This window comes from Chenopodium quinoa, unplaced genomic scaffold (genome assembly GCF_001683475.1).
Source record: "Chenopodium quinoa cultivar QQ74 unplaced genomic scaffold, ASM168347v1, whole genome shotgun sequence".
Lineage (NCBI taxonomy): Eukaryota > Viridiplantae > Streptophyta > Magnoliopsida > Caryophyllales > Amaranthaceae > Chenopodium > Chenopodium quinoa.
This window is the reverse complement of record NW_018744718.1, coordinates 1,952,001-1,968,916: the sequence shown is the minus strand read 5'-3', so window position 1 is coordinate 1,968,916 and position 16,916 is coordinate 1,952,001. Positions and strand designations below refer to the sequence as shown.

The following is a 16,916-nucleotide window of genomic DNA, read 5'->3' as shown; positions in this document are numbered from 1 at the left end:
TTATAAAATATTCATTTCATTTCAGTTCAGTTCAACTCAGTTCAGTTCAGCTGAGTTCAGTCAATGAGAATAAGCCCTCAGTTTTTTGGTTTTTTGTATTTTAAAAGTGTATGATATATGTCATATAATGAAAAAAAATTAGTCAAATTTATTAAAATCATGTTAATTTTGAAAACTGACAACAGAAAAGAGAGAACACCTTTTTTTTTTTTTTTCTTATTTCCCGTTTTTGGTTTTTTGTTTTCAAAAAAACCGAAAACAAAAAACAATGTCAAACAAGCACTGAGTTAAAAGTTTTTTTTTATAAACGAAGTCCTAGATGACATTAATTCATATGAAATTTTGTCTAGAATTATCTTAAACATAGGTTCATTTGTGAATAATTATCCATTTTTTTATTTGTTTATAACTATCCACAATTTAATTAACTCCACGTCTTTCATCCAATTAAGACGTTATTGGGTCCACTTTTTCACTTAATTAACTCCCCTAATTACCTTCTCTCTCCTCCCTAATTAATTTCCCCTCCATTGTCACTCAAAAATCCAAAAGATTATACTCAATCAATTGAACACAAATTCTCAATTATTCAAGTAATGTTTCACACTTTCCTTTCAATTCATTGTTTATCGTATTTGCATACAAGTTTTAATTGAACACAATTAACATAATTAGGGTGTAAATTAGGGATTCGGATTAGGGTTTATGGATTCAAATAAATTTGGGGGTTTTGATTTCTAGGGTTTAGGGGTTTAATTGAGTTCTAGGTTTCGGTTATTTTGACTTTGAGATTGAATTCAATTGTATTTCAATTACTAATTGGCCATTGCAATTGGTATGATGTCTAAATGGCCATTGTAATTGATAGGATGTCTAAATTTTGGGGTTTTAATTTCTAGGGTTTAGGGGAAGTTAATTAGGGAAGAGAGAGAAGGTAATTAGGGGAGTTAATTAAGTGAGAAAAGTGAAAAAGTGGACCCATTAACGCTTTTTTGGACGGAAAACGTTAATGGTAGTGTTACTGTACCCAAACTTTGCTTATCTTCTGGGTAGTTTTTTTTATTTAAAAAAAAAAAGGGTTGTTGTTCACAAATAACCTTATCTTTAAAGTAGTGCTACACAAAATTTCCTAATTCATATTTGGATATAATTTTAAGATAGTTTAGAGTTTTATTTTCGATGAAATACCAATATTTCAGATGTACATATGGAATTTTAATTTTATTCAAAAAAAAATTAGTTTATAATTTTCAAATATTATAATATAATTTTTTTTATATCATACGGAGCAATATTTTTTGGAGCGGAGGAATTAGTTCAAAATATCCATTTTTTTAATATATATTAATCGGTTAAAGTAGTATACTTTACCATCATCATCATCATACATAAAAAATTTTAGCCAGGCCACGAGATAACGACACGTGGCATTCCAACTTTTCGTCAGGTGTCGTGCCACGTAGGTGAAAATTAGTTATAATTATGCCACGTAAGATTTATTTGAATATATTTTTTTGTAAAATTATGATAAAAAAAGTATGATAAAAAATTAAAGTTATTTTATAGTTTTATTTTCAATGAAATTTAGATAGATTTATTAGGATAAAAAGTTATTTTAGAGTTTTGTTTTCAATAAAACTTTTAGTTTTTAAAATTTTATTTTCAATAAAATACCAATATTTCTATACAAATGACGAATCCATAGACGTATAGAAAGAAAAAATAAAATATCAAAGACACATGTAATTATATATAGGAAAATTTGTCAAAAAAAATCTTTTAAATGCCCAAGAAAAAACCTTTTAAAAAGATCTTTGTTAAAAAATAAAAAAAAAACCACCACGATCACTTTTTTTGTTGGATGAAACCTCTCCCCTCTTTATCGACATTGACTCAAAGATTCAGACGTTGACTCCTTATTTTCTCTACTTACACCCATATTTTTTTTTATATTTGCACTCCCTCTTTTCTTTTCCCTCTTATTTCCCTTGAGTTAATGCCTTTATTCTCTCTCTCTTTCTTTTGTCTCTCCATAAATGTTTAACACTTCAATCACATCACTTTGGGTTTCTCTCTCTCTCTTTCTCTCTCTCATCTGCTCATGCCATTAATATTCCAACAATTAACTAAGGTAAGTGTTAATCCATCAAATTAATTATTATTGCAAGTAGTATAAAAATTGGGGCTTCTTTTACCACAGTTGACAAAATCACTTATTTGTTGTCGTTAATGGGTAAAGGAGAAAGAAATGGGTCGTTTGGTCACAAAATAAGTTTTCCTAATTTGTACTTGATGTTAAAACTAAACCCACAACTTGTTAGAGAGAAGAAGGGTGGAGTGAACACTACAATGGTGGGGTGAGCACTAGAATTGTGAAAAAAAAAATACCCTACTTTACCTGTCAATTGATTCGATTTGGGGAGGTTTAATTTGCCCTAATTTTTCTTTCAATTGATTTGGGGAGATTTGCCCTAGAGGGAAAATTAGGGAGCTAAGAAAAGGTTGGAAAATTAGCCAACAACAAGCTGCAAGTAGAGAAAATGAGGAGTCAACGCCTAAAACCTTGAGTCGATGCCGGAAAAGAGGGAAGATGTTTCATCTAACAAAAAAATTGGTCGTGGTGGTTTTTTTTTTAACAAAAATCCTTTTAAAAGGTTTTTTCTTGCAAAATGAGACATTTAAAAGGTTTTTTTTTTTTTTTTTTTTGACAAACTTTCCTTATATATAACCGTTTTCTTAATCTTAACATGCAACCAACCTTTCACTAGATATTCAGATGAAAGTAAAAGAGATCATAGATTTAGTCGGCCATTCTTTTTTGTTATACGTTATTAATACCCATAAACGGACAAGTATGATTATCAAGTGATTATTAATCCATGAGTAGAAAAATCATATAACATATATATTCTAGATAAATTGTTTTATTTTAAAATTCAATAAACAACCCGGGCATCGCAAGGGGTATAAAACTAGTTTCATTAAATAAAGTTATATGACATATATAATTGACAATTAACGATAGTGAAAACAGAATTAACAAAATCAAATAAGAATTAATCTGAGAAGGACTAAGGGCTTGTTCACATTTACTGAACTGAACTGAAATGATTGGAGCTAAACTGAACTGAACTGAAGTGAGTTGAAATGGATACTTTATGAGAGAAGAAAATTAGGAGCTGAACTAAACTGATTGGAGCTGAAGTGAACAGGCCCTAAGAATTCAAATACATAAATATAACACTTTGGCACATTCTCGATTTGTTGTCTCAGATAATTTTTTGAGTGGATCCGTCATTGCTCAAAGAGGAGTGTGACTAAATAGTGATCAGTGCTAAAACAAAAATGTATCAACTAAAAAATGGAGGTAGTATATGGGTATGTTCGGCAAAATATAGCTGAGAAGGTAGCTGTAGCTGTGGAGATAGCTGCGAGTTGTGTATGTAGCTGTTAGTTGTCAACAAGCTGTTAACTGTGAAGATAAATAATTTAGATATGAGGGTTCGGTAAAGTATCGGTTGACTAGCTGTTACATATTAAAATCAACATTTTATTTTTAAAACTATAGATTAAATTTTCAACAGCTACCTCAAAAGCTACCTCTAACTTCAAAAGCTAATATTTCTAACTTTTCATAAAAGCTACCTCCACCACTAAAAGCTACCCTAATCACTACTTTGCCAAACACTCACATTTGATGTCAAGTAGTGATTTGACCAAATCACTAAAATCTACCTAAAATGCTAGCGCCGAACCCACCCTATATTTAGTCAAAGCACGAGAGCCGCTAACACGACACATTGACTCGCCCGACCCAGCCCGTACCCAGCATCAGAATAATCATCAAGCCTTACAACATGCTGTGTTAATTATCCCCATCTAAAATGGACGATCTTCCTCCTCCCTCCAAATTCACAAAAACCAAAATTGAATTCCAGACTTCTTTCTTAGATGAGTGAGATTTTTAATTAAAGTGTTACGAAATTACAACCCAGATTTTTTTTTCTCAGCAAAAATGGGAGTTACTTCAGTGATCAACAATGGTGTCCAAACAATTCCTCTTAATTTCAATAAGGGTTTCTCTACTAGAATTTCATCCTCCATTTCTTTGTCTTCTTCTCACTTTTTGCATCCTAAATCTATTCTTCTTCGCTCAGGTAATTCTCTTTTAAGTTTCGTTTTCGATGTTTCGAATTTAATTTGATGATTTTGTTTAATTTGATTGATTTTGATGTAGTGAATTCCCAGCAAAAGCATAGTTTATCAGTTGTGTATGCCAAGAGTACTAAGGAGGAAGATACTACTTCCACTACCTCAGGTACCTTATATAAGTATAATTTCTATTGATTACTGTAATTGATTGCTCTTATACAAGTATAATTGCGGTATAAATTACAATTATACAAGTATGATTGCTGTAAATGATTACCTTATACTAACATAATTTCTATTAATTATTGTAATTGATTGTTCTTTATGTTCGATCTCGAATAATTTCATTTGAAGAGGGGAATTGTGACCATGATTATTTAAATTTTTGATATAGCGTCAATATTTTAAATTTTTGTAATTTTAATCATACGCGATTAAAGATATTGTGGTTCAATGATATTCATCTGAAATTGTTAAAAAAAAGTCAAATGGGGTCAACATTAAAGAATGAGGGAATACTGGTCTAAATTTTAGGAGGCCGAAAAATATACGTGAAGGGGTCAAGCATCAACCTAGACATTAGCATGGACTCATGGACTGTCCTTTGGAATAAAGTATAAATTGATTACCAATATAGTGGCATTATTGTTATTTGTTATCACAATGATTCAATTTTGATGTACATTGTAGTTTAAGACAAATTAGAATTTGATCTTTGTTAACGGAACACAAGAAGGGATGTGGTATTGTCATTGAGTTCCCGGGCATCCATCCAATGCATTCTTTTCGACTTGCTTGTTATTGCATGTGACATAATTATTGCCTTTCTGGGTATGTGGGATTGGCATCGACTATTTGTAGTTGTTTGCTGTCACCATAATTCATCCATAGAGCAACTATGTATACTTATGATCTACTCCCTCTATCTACAAATAATCATATTGTATTCCTATGTACGATTCAACATAATATCATCTTGTATAGTTGTATTCTTAAGTAACAAAACCTACCCTAAAAGCTTCCATTCAAGCCACAGGTCAGCTTGAGCTTCTTTCACTTTCTCTTCTTCCATATTCAGCGGACAAACAGTAGCCACATGCTTGCCTGAAAATCATTTGAGAGATGTTTTTGTATCTTGAGTCACTCAAAGCAATTAAATATAATTTGAGGCTTTTCACTTAGAAATGTTTTAAAAGGTCAAATACTCCCTTTTAATGTACATGTTAGTGGTCTCACAAAACACTAACCAAGCTTAATTGCTGATCATGTTGCTGCTCTAAATACAGTTTTGCTGTTAATTAAAACTGCATTTTGTTTCTTTATCCATCAACTTCTTCCCTTTGCCAACACAAGACAATCATATCTCAAATTCTTTCAAAGTCTCTACTTCTGTTTTTTTTTTTTTTTTTTTTTTTTTTTTTTTTTTTTTCCCTTGTTATTTTAAAATCCTTGCTGTGATACTTTCAGTTACCAAGAATAGATTATCTGACAGAAAATAATATGGAAATATATGTAGAAAGATGATGGTCTACTTGTAAAATTTGCAGAGTGGAAGAGAAAGGCGAGAGGGAGAGTTGCATGATGATGGGAATGGTAGTATTAATTTGGAGTCCCCTCTTCTCCTCCCTCCCCTCAATCTTGATGCTATAGTTTAGCTTATCATTTCATTTTATTTTGACGAGTTCAAAAGTCTTTTGAATCTTCAATGGTATTGGTAGTTTGACATTTTGAGTATCTACACAAAAGTGGAAAAGTCTTTGGACTATTAGGCGTCCTTTTTTTTCATGTAAATGAAGTAGCTTGTTGCTTGAATGGCATGCAGAACAGGATGGAGATAGTACTCAGTCATATCCCAGTAGTAATGATAGGAAGTCTCATCTGTCAGCTTCTGCAGGCAGTGCAATAAAAGAAAAGGATGATAAAGGAAGCTATATGTCATCTGTTCGAAATGTTGCCTTGTGTGTGAGTATCTTTAAAAGTATTTTTTACTTTTTCCCTTGTTTACTTTCACTTATGTTAAACAATGTAGTCAATCATCTTATCAGGTAAGCACAGCAGTGGCATTTGGTATCGGTGTGGGATTCACAGAAGGAGTTGGCAAAGCTACAGAATTTTCTGCTGGGTATGATACTGTAATTTCATTTTGTCAAATCTGTACAAATTAAATGCATAAATATGTGCCAATACCCGGTAACTGCATGGCTTTGCTTTTTGTCTTGTACTACATGTCTCATATGAATACAAATGGAATGAGTGATCCACACTGCCATAAAAAATAAGTATGCTGAATTTACTCAATTTAGTGCTGGTGCTGCTTACAGAACTCGACGGCTTGCCAAATTGGAGAATCATATCTGATGATTTTGATCTTGATGATTTTTCATTTTACTGTTTGGACGGTAAATAGGATAAGAGAGTGTTTATTAGTTGTTGCTTCATATTTAATTTTTGTTTCAAAGACACTGTTACTTAAATCCTTAGCCTCCTCTATATCTTTCCACTTGCTGTTCTTGTTTCCTTCATTCATATTTAGTCTGTGGGATTCTTTCAAAATGAAATTTCAGAATTATTTATGTTACCGTCCTCTCCCAGAAAATAGATATAACTTGCTTGGTTGGTTCCCAGAAAATAGTACATCTGTAGGGTATGGCAACAGATGAACAATTTTTTGTTCCTCTATTTCTAAGAGATTTTGAGAATTGCTTATGTAATGAGAGCAAGTTACACTTAACATGTACATTCAAGCTCAATAATCTCAAAGCCATGCATGTATTTAGGCAACAAATCTAATACTATGTGAATTTTTTTGGAAGTTCAAAGTTATTGTATACTTGTATAAGGTTTAAGGTCTTTGGAAATAGTTGGGCTCCAACTTCTAAAGAAGTCATGAATGAATTAGGAAAGTGAGCTGAAACCTAAAGTGAGGATATTTACGTTTGAAAATCAAAATTAAATAATGATATACTTACAAATCATCATTACCAACTTTGAAGGGCCACTATTGGTATAAAAGTTGTCACTTGTGACTAATGAGTATAAAACTTTGGCATAGCTATTTAAAATTTAATATTAAGTGCCTTTTTGATGTTGAAAATTATTATATCTCCCATTTAACAGTTGAATAGAGGAATTATATTTATTAGAATTTTGTAAATTCAGTAAGGTTACATGGATCCATGAATAGTATTAAATACTAACTATGGACAGCATGGAGTATTTGGTTGTTACACGCTAAAATGCAAGGATAACTTTCACAAAATGGAGTTGAGGAAACTTACTGATTCAATTTAGATCTTCATTATCTTGGTTTGTTCATTGTAGGTTAATTTGTGGGGTTTGCATCAGATTGCGCTCACTAATTTAACTCGTTTTTCTGAGCTAATCTTTGTGCTCCTTGCAGAAAATTTATGCTTATTGTTATTGGTGGATTGGGGGTAGATGTATGGTGAAACATGTGGAAACAGTGGTGGTGCCTGGCAAAAACACATGGAAATATGGTTGGGTTTGTGTGGAGTTGATTTTTTTTTTTTTGAAATTGTGTGGAGTTGATTACTTGGCTTGTGCATGAATTAAAATTGGGTTCTAACCAGGATTTCGTAGTTCTCATTGGATTTAGGAGGGACAAGTTAACAACAACTAATCATGCCATAGCTAAATAAGAATTTCCTAATTCCCAGATATAAGTGAAACTCGATTGGTCTTATTAAATTATGTTACTTACTCTCCTAACTTTCAGTATGGAGTAGTGGCAGCTTATACTTATACGTGTTGTAGTAGGATACAAAGACATGTTTATACTTCTAACTATAAGGAACTACAAAGACATGTTTTCGTAAGAAGTTTTTAACATTAGTAGGTTATTGTCATCACTACTAAAAGACCGACAAGTCAAACTTCATCTATTTTCAGTCATTTTTCTTGTTGTGCATCTGAATCATTAAATATGTTGTGCTAGATGAGCTAATAAAACAATTCTCATTCATTAGTGTTCTCATGCATCCTCTTTGTTCTTCAATTCTTACCTAAATCAATTGACATGAGGTTGTGGTAGCTTGACTTATCGTATTTGTCTGGAGTTTGAGTAGTGATGGATTCGAGAAAAAGGGGAATTCTAATTCAATTATGGTTGTGATTGCAGAAAAGGAAAGATATAATATACTCAATGATAGTCAGAGCTTCATAATTGACTAAACTTTAATGTAGAAATAACTACTGCCTGTGTCCTAGGACAGCTACATATGTTTTTTTTTTTTTTTTTTTTTTCTTTTTTTTTTTTAAAAGTAAATATGGAGGATACATACTACCTCTGTTACAGGTTATGTGCAACGATTTGACATAAAGCAGAGAGGGAAATTGTCTAATCATTGCACATAACCTGTAACGGATGTAGTATTTGTATTGTATGGCATCTCTGTCCTCTTTACTATACACATTTGCTGTTGTACTTTGTGAATCTTCATCAGTATGACGAGAGTCATTTTCAGGTACCTGTTGGAGCAAAGTCTTTCTGTGGACAATCTATTTGTCTTTGTTTTAGTTTTCAAGTACTTCAAAGTCCCAATTATGTACCAGGTATGGCTTATCTGCTAATTGTGATCTGTAGGTTATGTCAGTTAAAATCATTGTGACAATTCTGCTGTAGAACTTGTATTACCTCTCTTACTGAAAGATAGACTTTTAGGGGAATTTTTCTTTACTTGTTTCAATGTCTTATCTTTTTTTGTGGTGTTGTCTAGAACCGTGTTCTTTCTTATGGTATCGCTGGGGCCATTGTATTCCGATTTACACTGATACTTCTTGGGACAGCCACGCTTCAGGTTGACTCTTCATCGTTTTATGGTTTTTTCTACAATCCTTTGAAACTTCACTTGCTGTTGACAGTGTTTTAACTTGTACATTTTGTTTTGCTCTGATAGAGGTTTGAAGTCGTGAACCTTCTACTAGCAGCAATACTCCTGTATTCCTCATTTAAGGTAACATTACTCTAAACCATAGGGCCACTTTTATCTGTATAAGATGCAAACTTTTAAATTTATAATTGATAGTTTAGCAAAAACTAATAGGCACTGGCCGTATTATACTCTGTTGTTAGAATAGTATATAAGTACCTGCATATTATATTCTATTGGCAGTTCTCCCTTTCTTAGATGAGCATGTATAGATGCCTTGCATATGTTGTGGTTTTTTAACTCATCATTAAGAAATTCAACATATAGCTTTTTAGTCTATAGTTTCCTTTGTTACTGTTGCCCATGTGATTGGGTATATATGGTTGCAGTCTTTCAAAGAACTGTCATCTCTTGGTCTTTTCATAGTCCTGTACACAAAGTACTTAGTACAAATCAAATTTAATTATTTTCACTGCTCATTACCCAATAATAATTGAAATAACAGGGAAAACTCGCAATTAGCTGATATTAATAGTTTAAGACAACTAAAACATTAAAGAATCCTTGCTTAAAGCCTGTCCTGAATGCTAAATTAAGGCAAACTTGCAGTACTTTGAGTAGGCTGTGGCAGTGTTACCTGGTCCGTGCTTCATACTATGGCTTAAATTGCTCCTCTTACTTAGGTTCTGCTTATATTTGTCTTCTAATTTTTCCCCAGCTGGCTTAAGAAGTTCTTTCTGCTTTATATTTGTTCTTACTTTGCACAAAATTTTCATTCTGATACCCCCTTTTTTTTTATTTTTTGGGTGTACCCTTTTCCGCATATCGAAAATAGTTATTTACCGCTGAAGAAGAAGATGAAGACTTGTCGGACAATTTTATTGTGAAGACTTGCCAGAAAGTAATTCCTGTCACAGGTAACAGTTGTTCTATGTATATTTGACATTTAGTTTTTATCAATCATTCAGCTGAGCTCACGAGGACGTGTCCAATAATATTGTCTGGTTATGGCTCCCTTTTGTGATACTATACTGTTCTACTTAAAAAAGAAAGTGCCCTGAACTTTCAAGCTTAATCTTGTCTTCTAAGTGTACGAACCATGTATCAAAATAAGTATACTTAAGTTTTGAAGATCAGAGGAATAGGCAATCTTGTCTACTACTATTTTAGATGATAGTATCATACATATAAATCTTTAAGAAAAAATTCGGGGGTGGGGAGTGTTACTTATTTATCAGATTGAGAAGCTCTTTTCCTTGAAATATCTGATAGGACGAATAAAAATTATTGTGAAGTTGATTAAAAGTAGGCCTGGCTTCAAAGATTTTATTGTATGAGCAGTGGCAACAAGAGTTCTGTTCATGAGTTTGTTGATGAGAAATTGTTTTACCAACATAACGTCGTTATTTTTAGTTTCTCTTGTATATGAAATAGATAAATGGAATCGATTGAGTTGTTGTTAGCTTTCACTTAATGACATGTAGTTTTGAATGGATTATAATTGCTCTTAATGAATCATAAATAATGATGCATGTACTACAAATTCTGTAATCTTTTAAAGGATCCTAAGTTGTTTGGATTCCTAGTCTTAGTAGGGTTACAATTCATGTCAGGCTCTATTATGTATAGAAACTATGTTTGTTGGCAATACTAACAGATATGGGCCTAAAATTGACAAGTTATCTTAAACAAAAGTCGTTGAAACTGAAACTGAAACTGAAACAGATAAGGATGTTGATCATTAGATGTTTGCACGAGCTGCTAGTTAGAATGTAGAAGTGGCTGTTTAAGTCGCTTAAATTAAAGAAATTTCTCTTGTTTAATTGAAATTGTCAGGAAAATTCAGATAACATAGTTAAGTCTCGTGAAATGAGTTACCAAACAGACTTAAAATCTTATTAAGAAAATCATAATTGTAAGCCTGTAAGGCTGATGATAATAGTTTATACTTTGCTGTCATGATTTGTTGTCCAAAATCTCATTTCTCATCATTTGAACTTTGCAGCTAGGTATGATGGCAATCGGTTTTTCACAATCGACAATGGTGTCTGGAAGGTCAGTAACCAATGAACATTGTTAGTTAATTTCTTTATCCATGGAAGCTTATACTGAGCACATCAATCAAATTGAAGTGTGCCAACAGTTACAGACTTGATTTTTTGGTATGTCGTTGTTATGGGTTTCATCATGTAATGCTATTTCTCTTAAACCTCTTCACGTCCATAGAGAAACATTGAAAAGGAAAACAGTACTCCCATCATTAGTCAGGTAAAATGGATCATTCATTGGACCAGGCAGTCAAGTTTGTCATATCAAAAATTGAGTCATTGCACCTGTCATGTCTCTTTATCCATGTCATCTCTCCATTAAACATGTAATTAGCTATTTAAGGGGTTTGTGTTTGGAAAAAAACTATAGGATTAATCTTTTTTCTTATCTCTTAATAATCCCAACTTTGAGGGAACTCTTCTGAAAATAATTCCAACAGTTTGTGAATTTAATATAGTTCACAGACCATCCCCTTGCTTATATGCCTAGATTTAATTGAGATATGATCACGTGTTCATGGTGGTGGTGGTGTCAAATAGGAGAGAGGATGGTGAAGGTGGTGTTTGTAGAATAACATGGGAGAGTGAAGAGAGGAGGGTGTTGTTAGTGAGGATGGAGAGTTATAGAGGAGTGAGTAAGAAGAGTATGGTGGTGGATTGGTGGTAGATAGTGAGAAGAGACAAAAAAGAGAGACTATCAAAAATGATATATACCGTAAATTAATTTATAACTGAAAATTCAACACCGTCAAAATCCTAGACTGCTTTAAAAAGAGCTTCCCTAAAGTGTGTATATGAGTAACACAGAGTAGAGCTTTATTTCAAGACTCGCCAAGCTATGTAACAAATTGTTCTTTCCATTTTGCTCTTTATTTTGATAAGATGACCAATTTATTTTTAAATCAGTTATTTTCTTTTATTTATCTTGCTGTTTGAACAGATTTCAGCCCATCACTTCACCTTATATTTTGTTCTGATGACTTGATAATTAGTAAAAAAATTCCTAATCAATGTGTGCACATATGTTTCCTTTGGTGTCTCTATCTTGTATTGTTACAGTAATTGTACATTTGTACTTGGCTTCTAACAGGCATAAAACATTTTGGGCAGGCCACACCTTTACTCCTCACTGTAGCAGTTATTGAATTGAGTGATATTGCATTTGCTGTAAGTTTTCTTTTATCTCTTGGCTTTAAATTTCATATAAACTTCATGGTTAAGTATGCTTAGATCATGAACAAATTAATCAGTATTTTGTTTGCCTATATCTATTACACGCAGGTCGACTCAATACCGGCTGTGTTTGGTGTAACACGAGATCCTTTCATAGTATTTTCATCCAATCTCTTTGCTATCTTAGGTGATATTTTGTTTTCAGTCCTTCACTAGTTCAGTAATTAAGCTAAACCAACAATTTATTGGTGTTAGTTTTCTAGACAAAACATTGAATATTCCACTTACTATGCTGGTGAAAATTTGAATGTACTGTTTAGGTATCACTTACTGGTTCTTCTTCATTATTATATGAAACATGAGAATCTTACCCGTGGAGTATTATACTATCTAGGTGGCAGAACATTTTGTTGGAACATAAACATTGTGATAGCATAATGGAAGAAGTAATATTAACTTGAAACTAAAGACATTAAAAATTTTCTGCTACACTTTTAACTTGGAATGCTTAAGAAGCACATTTAGTGCTGAACACCTGATGATATATAGATATAGTCTTGGCTTAGATTATGTTTCCTTGGTTACCACCTATTTTAACAACGTTAGTCTAAGGTTTTGAGGTATGTGTGTGTCTGTCTGTTAGAATGGTAACTAGAGTTGCAACTATGGTGCTGGTCCTGCTGGAAGCTATGTCTGAATAAATCAAACCTTTCTATTAGACTCTAAGTGACAGAATAATCATTTCCAAAGTGAGAAAATTATCTATAGCTTTTAAGTCCGAAGACTACGAACCTAAATGGACAAAAAAATAGGTAGTCATTGGACTACATAATCTGAGATAATTTTTGAACTTATAAATGAATGAGTCAAAAGCTTCTTCAATCCCAGCCAAGGGAAGGGAAAAAAAAGATGCTAATTAAAAATTTGGGCTCAGGGTGGACAAAGAAAGAGACATTTCTTGATATTTTGATTGAACTAAAATTAAGAAAAATATACAGGGATAGGAAATTTTGGCTGAGAGAGGAGGAACACAAACTAGGTTTAAAAGATAATACAAAGTAGATAATTTCTCTGAAACTTTATTTGACCATAAAATAATGGAAATTTTAGAAAATAACACCACAAAAAACACACGATTTTAATCATAACACCACCAAAAAAAAAACTTTTACTATTACACCACCAAAAATCCCAAAATTTTGCTTTTACCGCCACTTAGTGGATGCCGTCCAAAAAACCGTTTGTAGGCCCCAGCAAATACACGTGTCACTTTTATATCTTTTTAATTTATTTTTGTGGTGTTATTTTCTAAAATTTCCTAAAATAAATGCAATGCAAAGATCCAAGTGTATTGAGTGGCTAACATTTTTAATTTATTTTATAATTATAAAGTAGTAGTATGACTGATGCTTCTAATTTTAATACAGGTTTAAGATCGCTATATACTCTTATTTCTGAAAGCATGGCCAATTTGGAGTACCTGCAGGTGAATTAACTTTCCTGTCATCAGTAGACCTGTTTTATTGTGAATTATACAGACTTATGTTTTGCTGTTTTAGTAATCTGCTGCATGTTGATAACCATAATGCTTTTTCATTAGGGAAATAAAATACTAAAAAACCGATGAAGGCTTGGAACAAAATATGTCAACTCAAGGAATTCAAAGTATTCTTTCACCTTTTGTGCAGTTTGAATAATGTTTGCCAATAGAAATGCGGTCTATGGATATATCATTAGTAATTAAAGGATACTATTGGCTTGGTTTCTACTTCATATGTATTTCTATTTCCCTGGATATTTTCATTGTTTGTTGCTTTCCCCTCCGTGGCTCCAAGCTCCTGTGGAGCATCATCTTCTTTTCTTTTATTTTTTATTTGGGAGGGAGTCATTCCCTATGACTATCTAAAATACTAATTAACGCTACAATTTCTTTTGTTCAGCCCTCCATAGCTGTTGTACTAGGCTTCATTGGGCTGAAGATGATCCTTGATTACTTTGGTGGGTGTTTTAACACTAATGTCTCCTGGTTTTTATTATTTGTCTATGTTTATTGTTTGATCAGGAATGGTTTAATTTCTCTCTCTTACTTTTCTTTTCTTTCAGGGTTCCATGTCGGAACAGAAGTATCTCTTGGTTTTTTGGCTACAAGCCTTTCCACCGGTGTGCTTCTGAGTTTGATTAAAAAGCCTGAGTAACTGAAGTGATAAGGGAGTATGGCTCCATTGTAAGCATTCATGTCATTTGCATCTTTTTTTTCTTTCATACGTCACTATTGTTTTTAGGACCTTTCTTTACAGATCCATGAGCAAAAAATATCACTGCTAAGATTGCGAACTTTTTCTTGGGGGATTTAATAAATTTTTTAGTTGTATTCTATAATATAAACCTAAATTTAGCTGCTCAAGTCCCAATCTCCCTATTTTTCGTCAAAGGAAATTAGATGGTCACCTTACTCATTCCCAGCTTTTTTGGCTAACAGGAAGCACTGTCCTCGTCAGAACTTTTGGCTGGTCATTCGTCCACTCTTCTAGTAGAGGGACATATCAGGCATTTTGTAGGTGAAGCTGCAGTTCATGAAAATTCTTGGTGTAATCTTGTATAGTTGTATGTATGCAGGGAAAGCGGTGATGGTATAGCGAGTGCTGCTTCACTCTCCCATCACTTCCCCCCCCCCCCCCCTCCCTTTTTCCGTATTCTTGCCCCCAATCCATGTTTCAGGGGGGTGAGCTGTAATTGTATCTTCTCTATCTCAGACTTGGTTTAGCCTTGGCACAATGAGCATTAACTGACTAACATCAGTATAATTCTGCTCTTTCAAACTTATCTAGTTTATAGTGAGCAGTGACATCATTTTTTCTGTATATGGTTTTGCCTTCCGATGATCATAAACTGGTTTAGGCTTACCTTGAATTCATGAGATATCTTTTGCCATTTTTGTATTTAAATCCAATAATCTCTAATTAAAAAATTTTCTTCATGTATACTTCGTGTTAAGAAACATGGTGTCTTTGTTTTTATCCTTTACAGAAGCCAACTCTTCCTTCCCTATTGATTCATTCACTTTACAGCGCGAAAAAATTGTAATTTTCAACAACCCTTCTACAATAGACAGCCAGCACAATGGTAGACAACCTTTCTATGTTGTGTACTGAGCAAATGTTTCTTTGCTCAACCCACAATTTGAGTGTCAAACAAACTCATCGCCTTCGATCCAGGGCAAAGAATCAAGAACCCCCGATCAAAAAAATTCAAACCTGGAACCTTTAGAATCCGAAAACTTATCAAGTGAATCAAGCTTAGTGATAGTGATATACTTCATTGTCCTCGTATATAAAGAAATACGCATATACAAGCTTTGTAGCCCAATTAAAACTTAGTGCAACATAGCTGTAACGTGTAGCCCATACTTGTGATTGTGCCATGAAAACGAAATTTATTGCCCAAATACAAATTTAAGTGACAAAAACATATTGACCCACAAAACCTATACATTTGCAACGACATACCTTCCATAGCCTGATAGCCCTAAATATTATTTATCATCGAAAACTAGTGTTTAGTTCAAATGATGCTCCTCATATTACATGATTGATGGCTGAGTTATATTTTAAATTGTATACTTGCTCTACTTTTCCATGTGCGAAAGAATAAAAAATTGCAAAAAGCAAAAGTAGTTGAGAAAATGGGAGGTTATAGAATATGAAATTTATAAAATATAATTTATTTTGGCTCTACTTAGTGAGAGAAATAAATTAAATATTGTAAAAGCTTTCCAAATGAAAGGAAATCAAGCAAGTATTTAAAAAGAAGCCGAAAAAGAAAAGTGGAGCAAGTATTTAAAAATAGAGGGAATATCTTAATATGTTTTGATTCGAACAATATTATTGAAAAGAAAAAAAAAGACAGTATTCTACTTTCTCCCTTTTTTTATAGATGCATTACAATCTATACATGAAAGTTTCAATTTAGATACATCACTTTTCCTTTTTATCAATAAATTCTCTTTATCTTTTTTCTCATATCATATGAGCCCGCTTTATTTTATTATTTTTTTTCTCTATAAATTCGCAATTTGAAAATAATAAATGTAATAAAAAGAAAATGGAAGAAGTAAGCTAAATCTAAAGTAAATGCTTAATTGTTTGAAATTATAATGTCATTAGAGTATTTTGTCTCAAGACTTTAACTTGTCATCAAGGAAATCAGCAAATAAGTGAAACATAACGACGCGTTTGGTGAGCGGTTATAGATAGTGAAAATGGTAATGCATCAATTTGCAAATTTGTAGAGAAAATTGTACAGTATATCAGTGGTGTGTGAGGTCATTTTTAAGCTCTCATGTTCCTCACAAAATTTCATTACTATCCATTACCATATGTAATGGATTTCATTACCATGATATTGAGTATGAGTAACACATACCCAATACCCACAAATATATTACCATTCTCTTGATTTATAACCGTTAAACAACCAAATGGGTTTTAATACTTTCTCTGTTTCTTTTTAGTTCCTACACTTTTCTATTTTGGAAATTTTTAATTAGTTGCAATACTTTCATTTTTTACTTTTCTTTCTCTCTATCTCTCTCTTACCCACATAGGTTCTTCTTATTCTTCTCTCTATCTCTCTCCTCTTAAAAATTGTCTAGGAG

At 32.6% G+C, this 16,916-nt stretch overlaps 1 protein-coding gene across 1 annotated transcript; it reads left to right on the top strand.

Annotated features, from left to right (window-relative positions):
- Window positions 1–3,820: 3,820 nt before the first annotated feature.
- On the top strand, window positions 3,821–15,243 carry LOC110703319 (thylakoid membrane protein TERC, chloroplastic-like). The gene is made up of 15 exons (XM_021881104.1): window positions 3,821–4,157; window positions 4,238–4,318; window positions 5,975–6,114; window positions 6,198–6,274; window positions 8,637–8,724; window positions 8,889–8,969; window positions 9,069–9,125; window positions 9,877–9,958; window positions 11,047–11,096; window positions 12,200–12,256; window positions 12,371–12,449; window positions 13,690–13,748; window positions 14,203–14,260; window positions 14,366–14,486; window positions 14,742–15,243. The coding sequence occupies exons 1-14, from the start codon at window positions 4,016–4,018 to the stop codon at window positions 14,455–14,457; spliced, it is 1,143 nt and encodes a 380-aa protein (XP_021736796.1). The 5' UTR covers window positions 3,821–4,015; the 3' UTR covers window positions 14,458–14,486; window positions 14,742–15,243.
- Window positions 15,244–16,916: the final 1,673 nt, after the last annotated feature.

Coding starts and splice junctions, on each gene's coding strand:
- LOC110703319 (XM_021881104.1), top strand. CDS start 4,016: ATGGGAGTTACTTCAGTGATCAACAATGGTGTCCAAACAATTCCTCTT. Junction 9,959..11,046: donor GAAAGTAATTCCTGTCACAG/GTAACAGTTGTT, acceptor TGAACTTTGCAG/CTAGGTATGATGGCAATCGG. Junction 12,257..12,370: donor TGAGTGATATTGCATTTGCT/GTAAGTTTTCTT, acceptor TATTACACGCAG/GTCGACTCAATACCGGCTGT.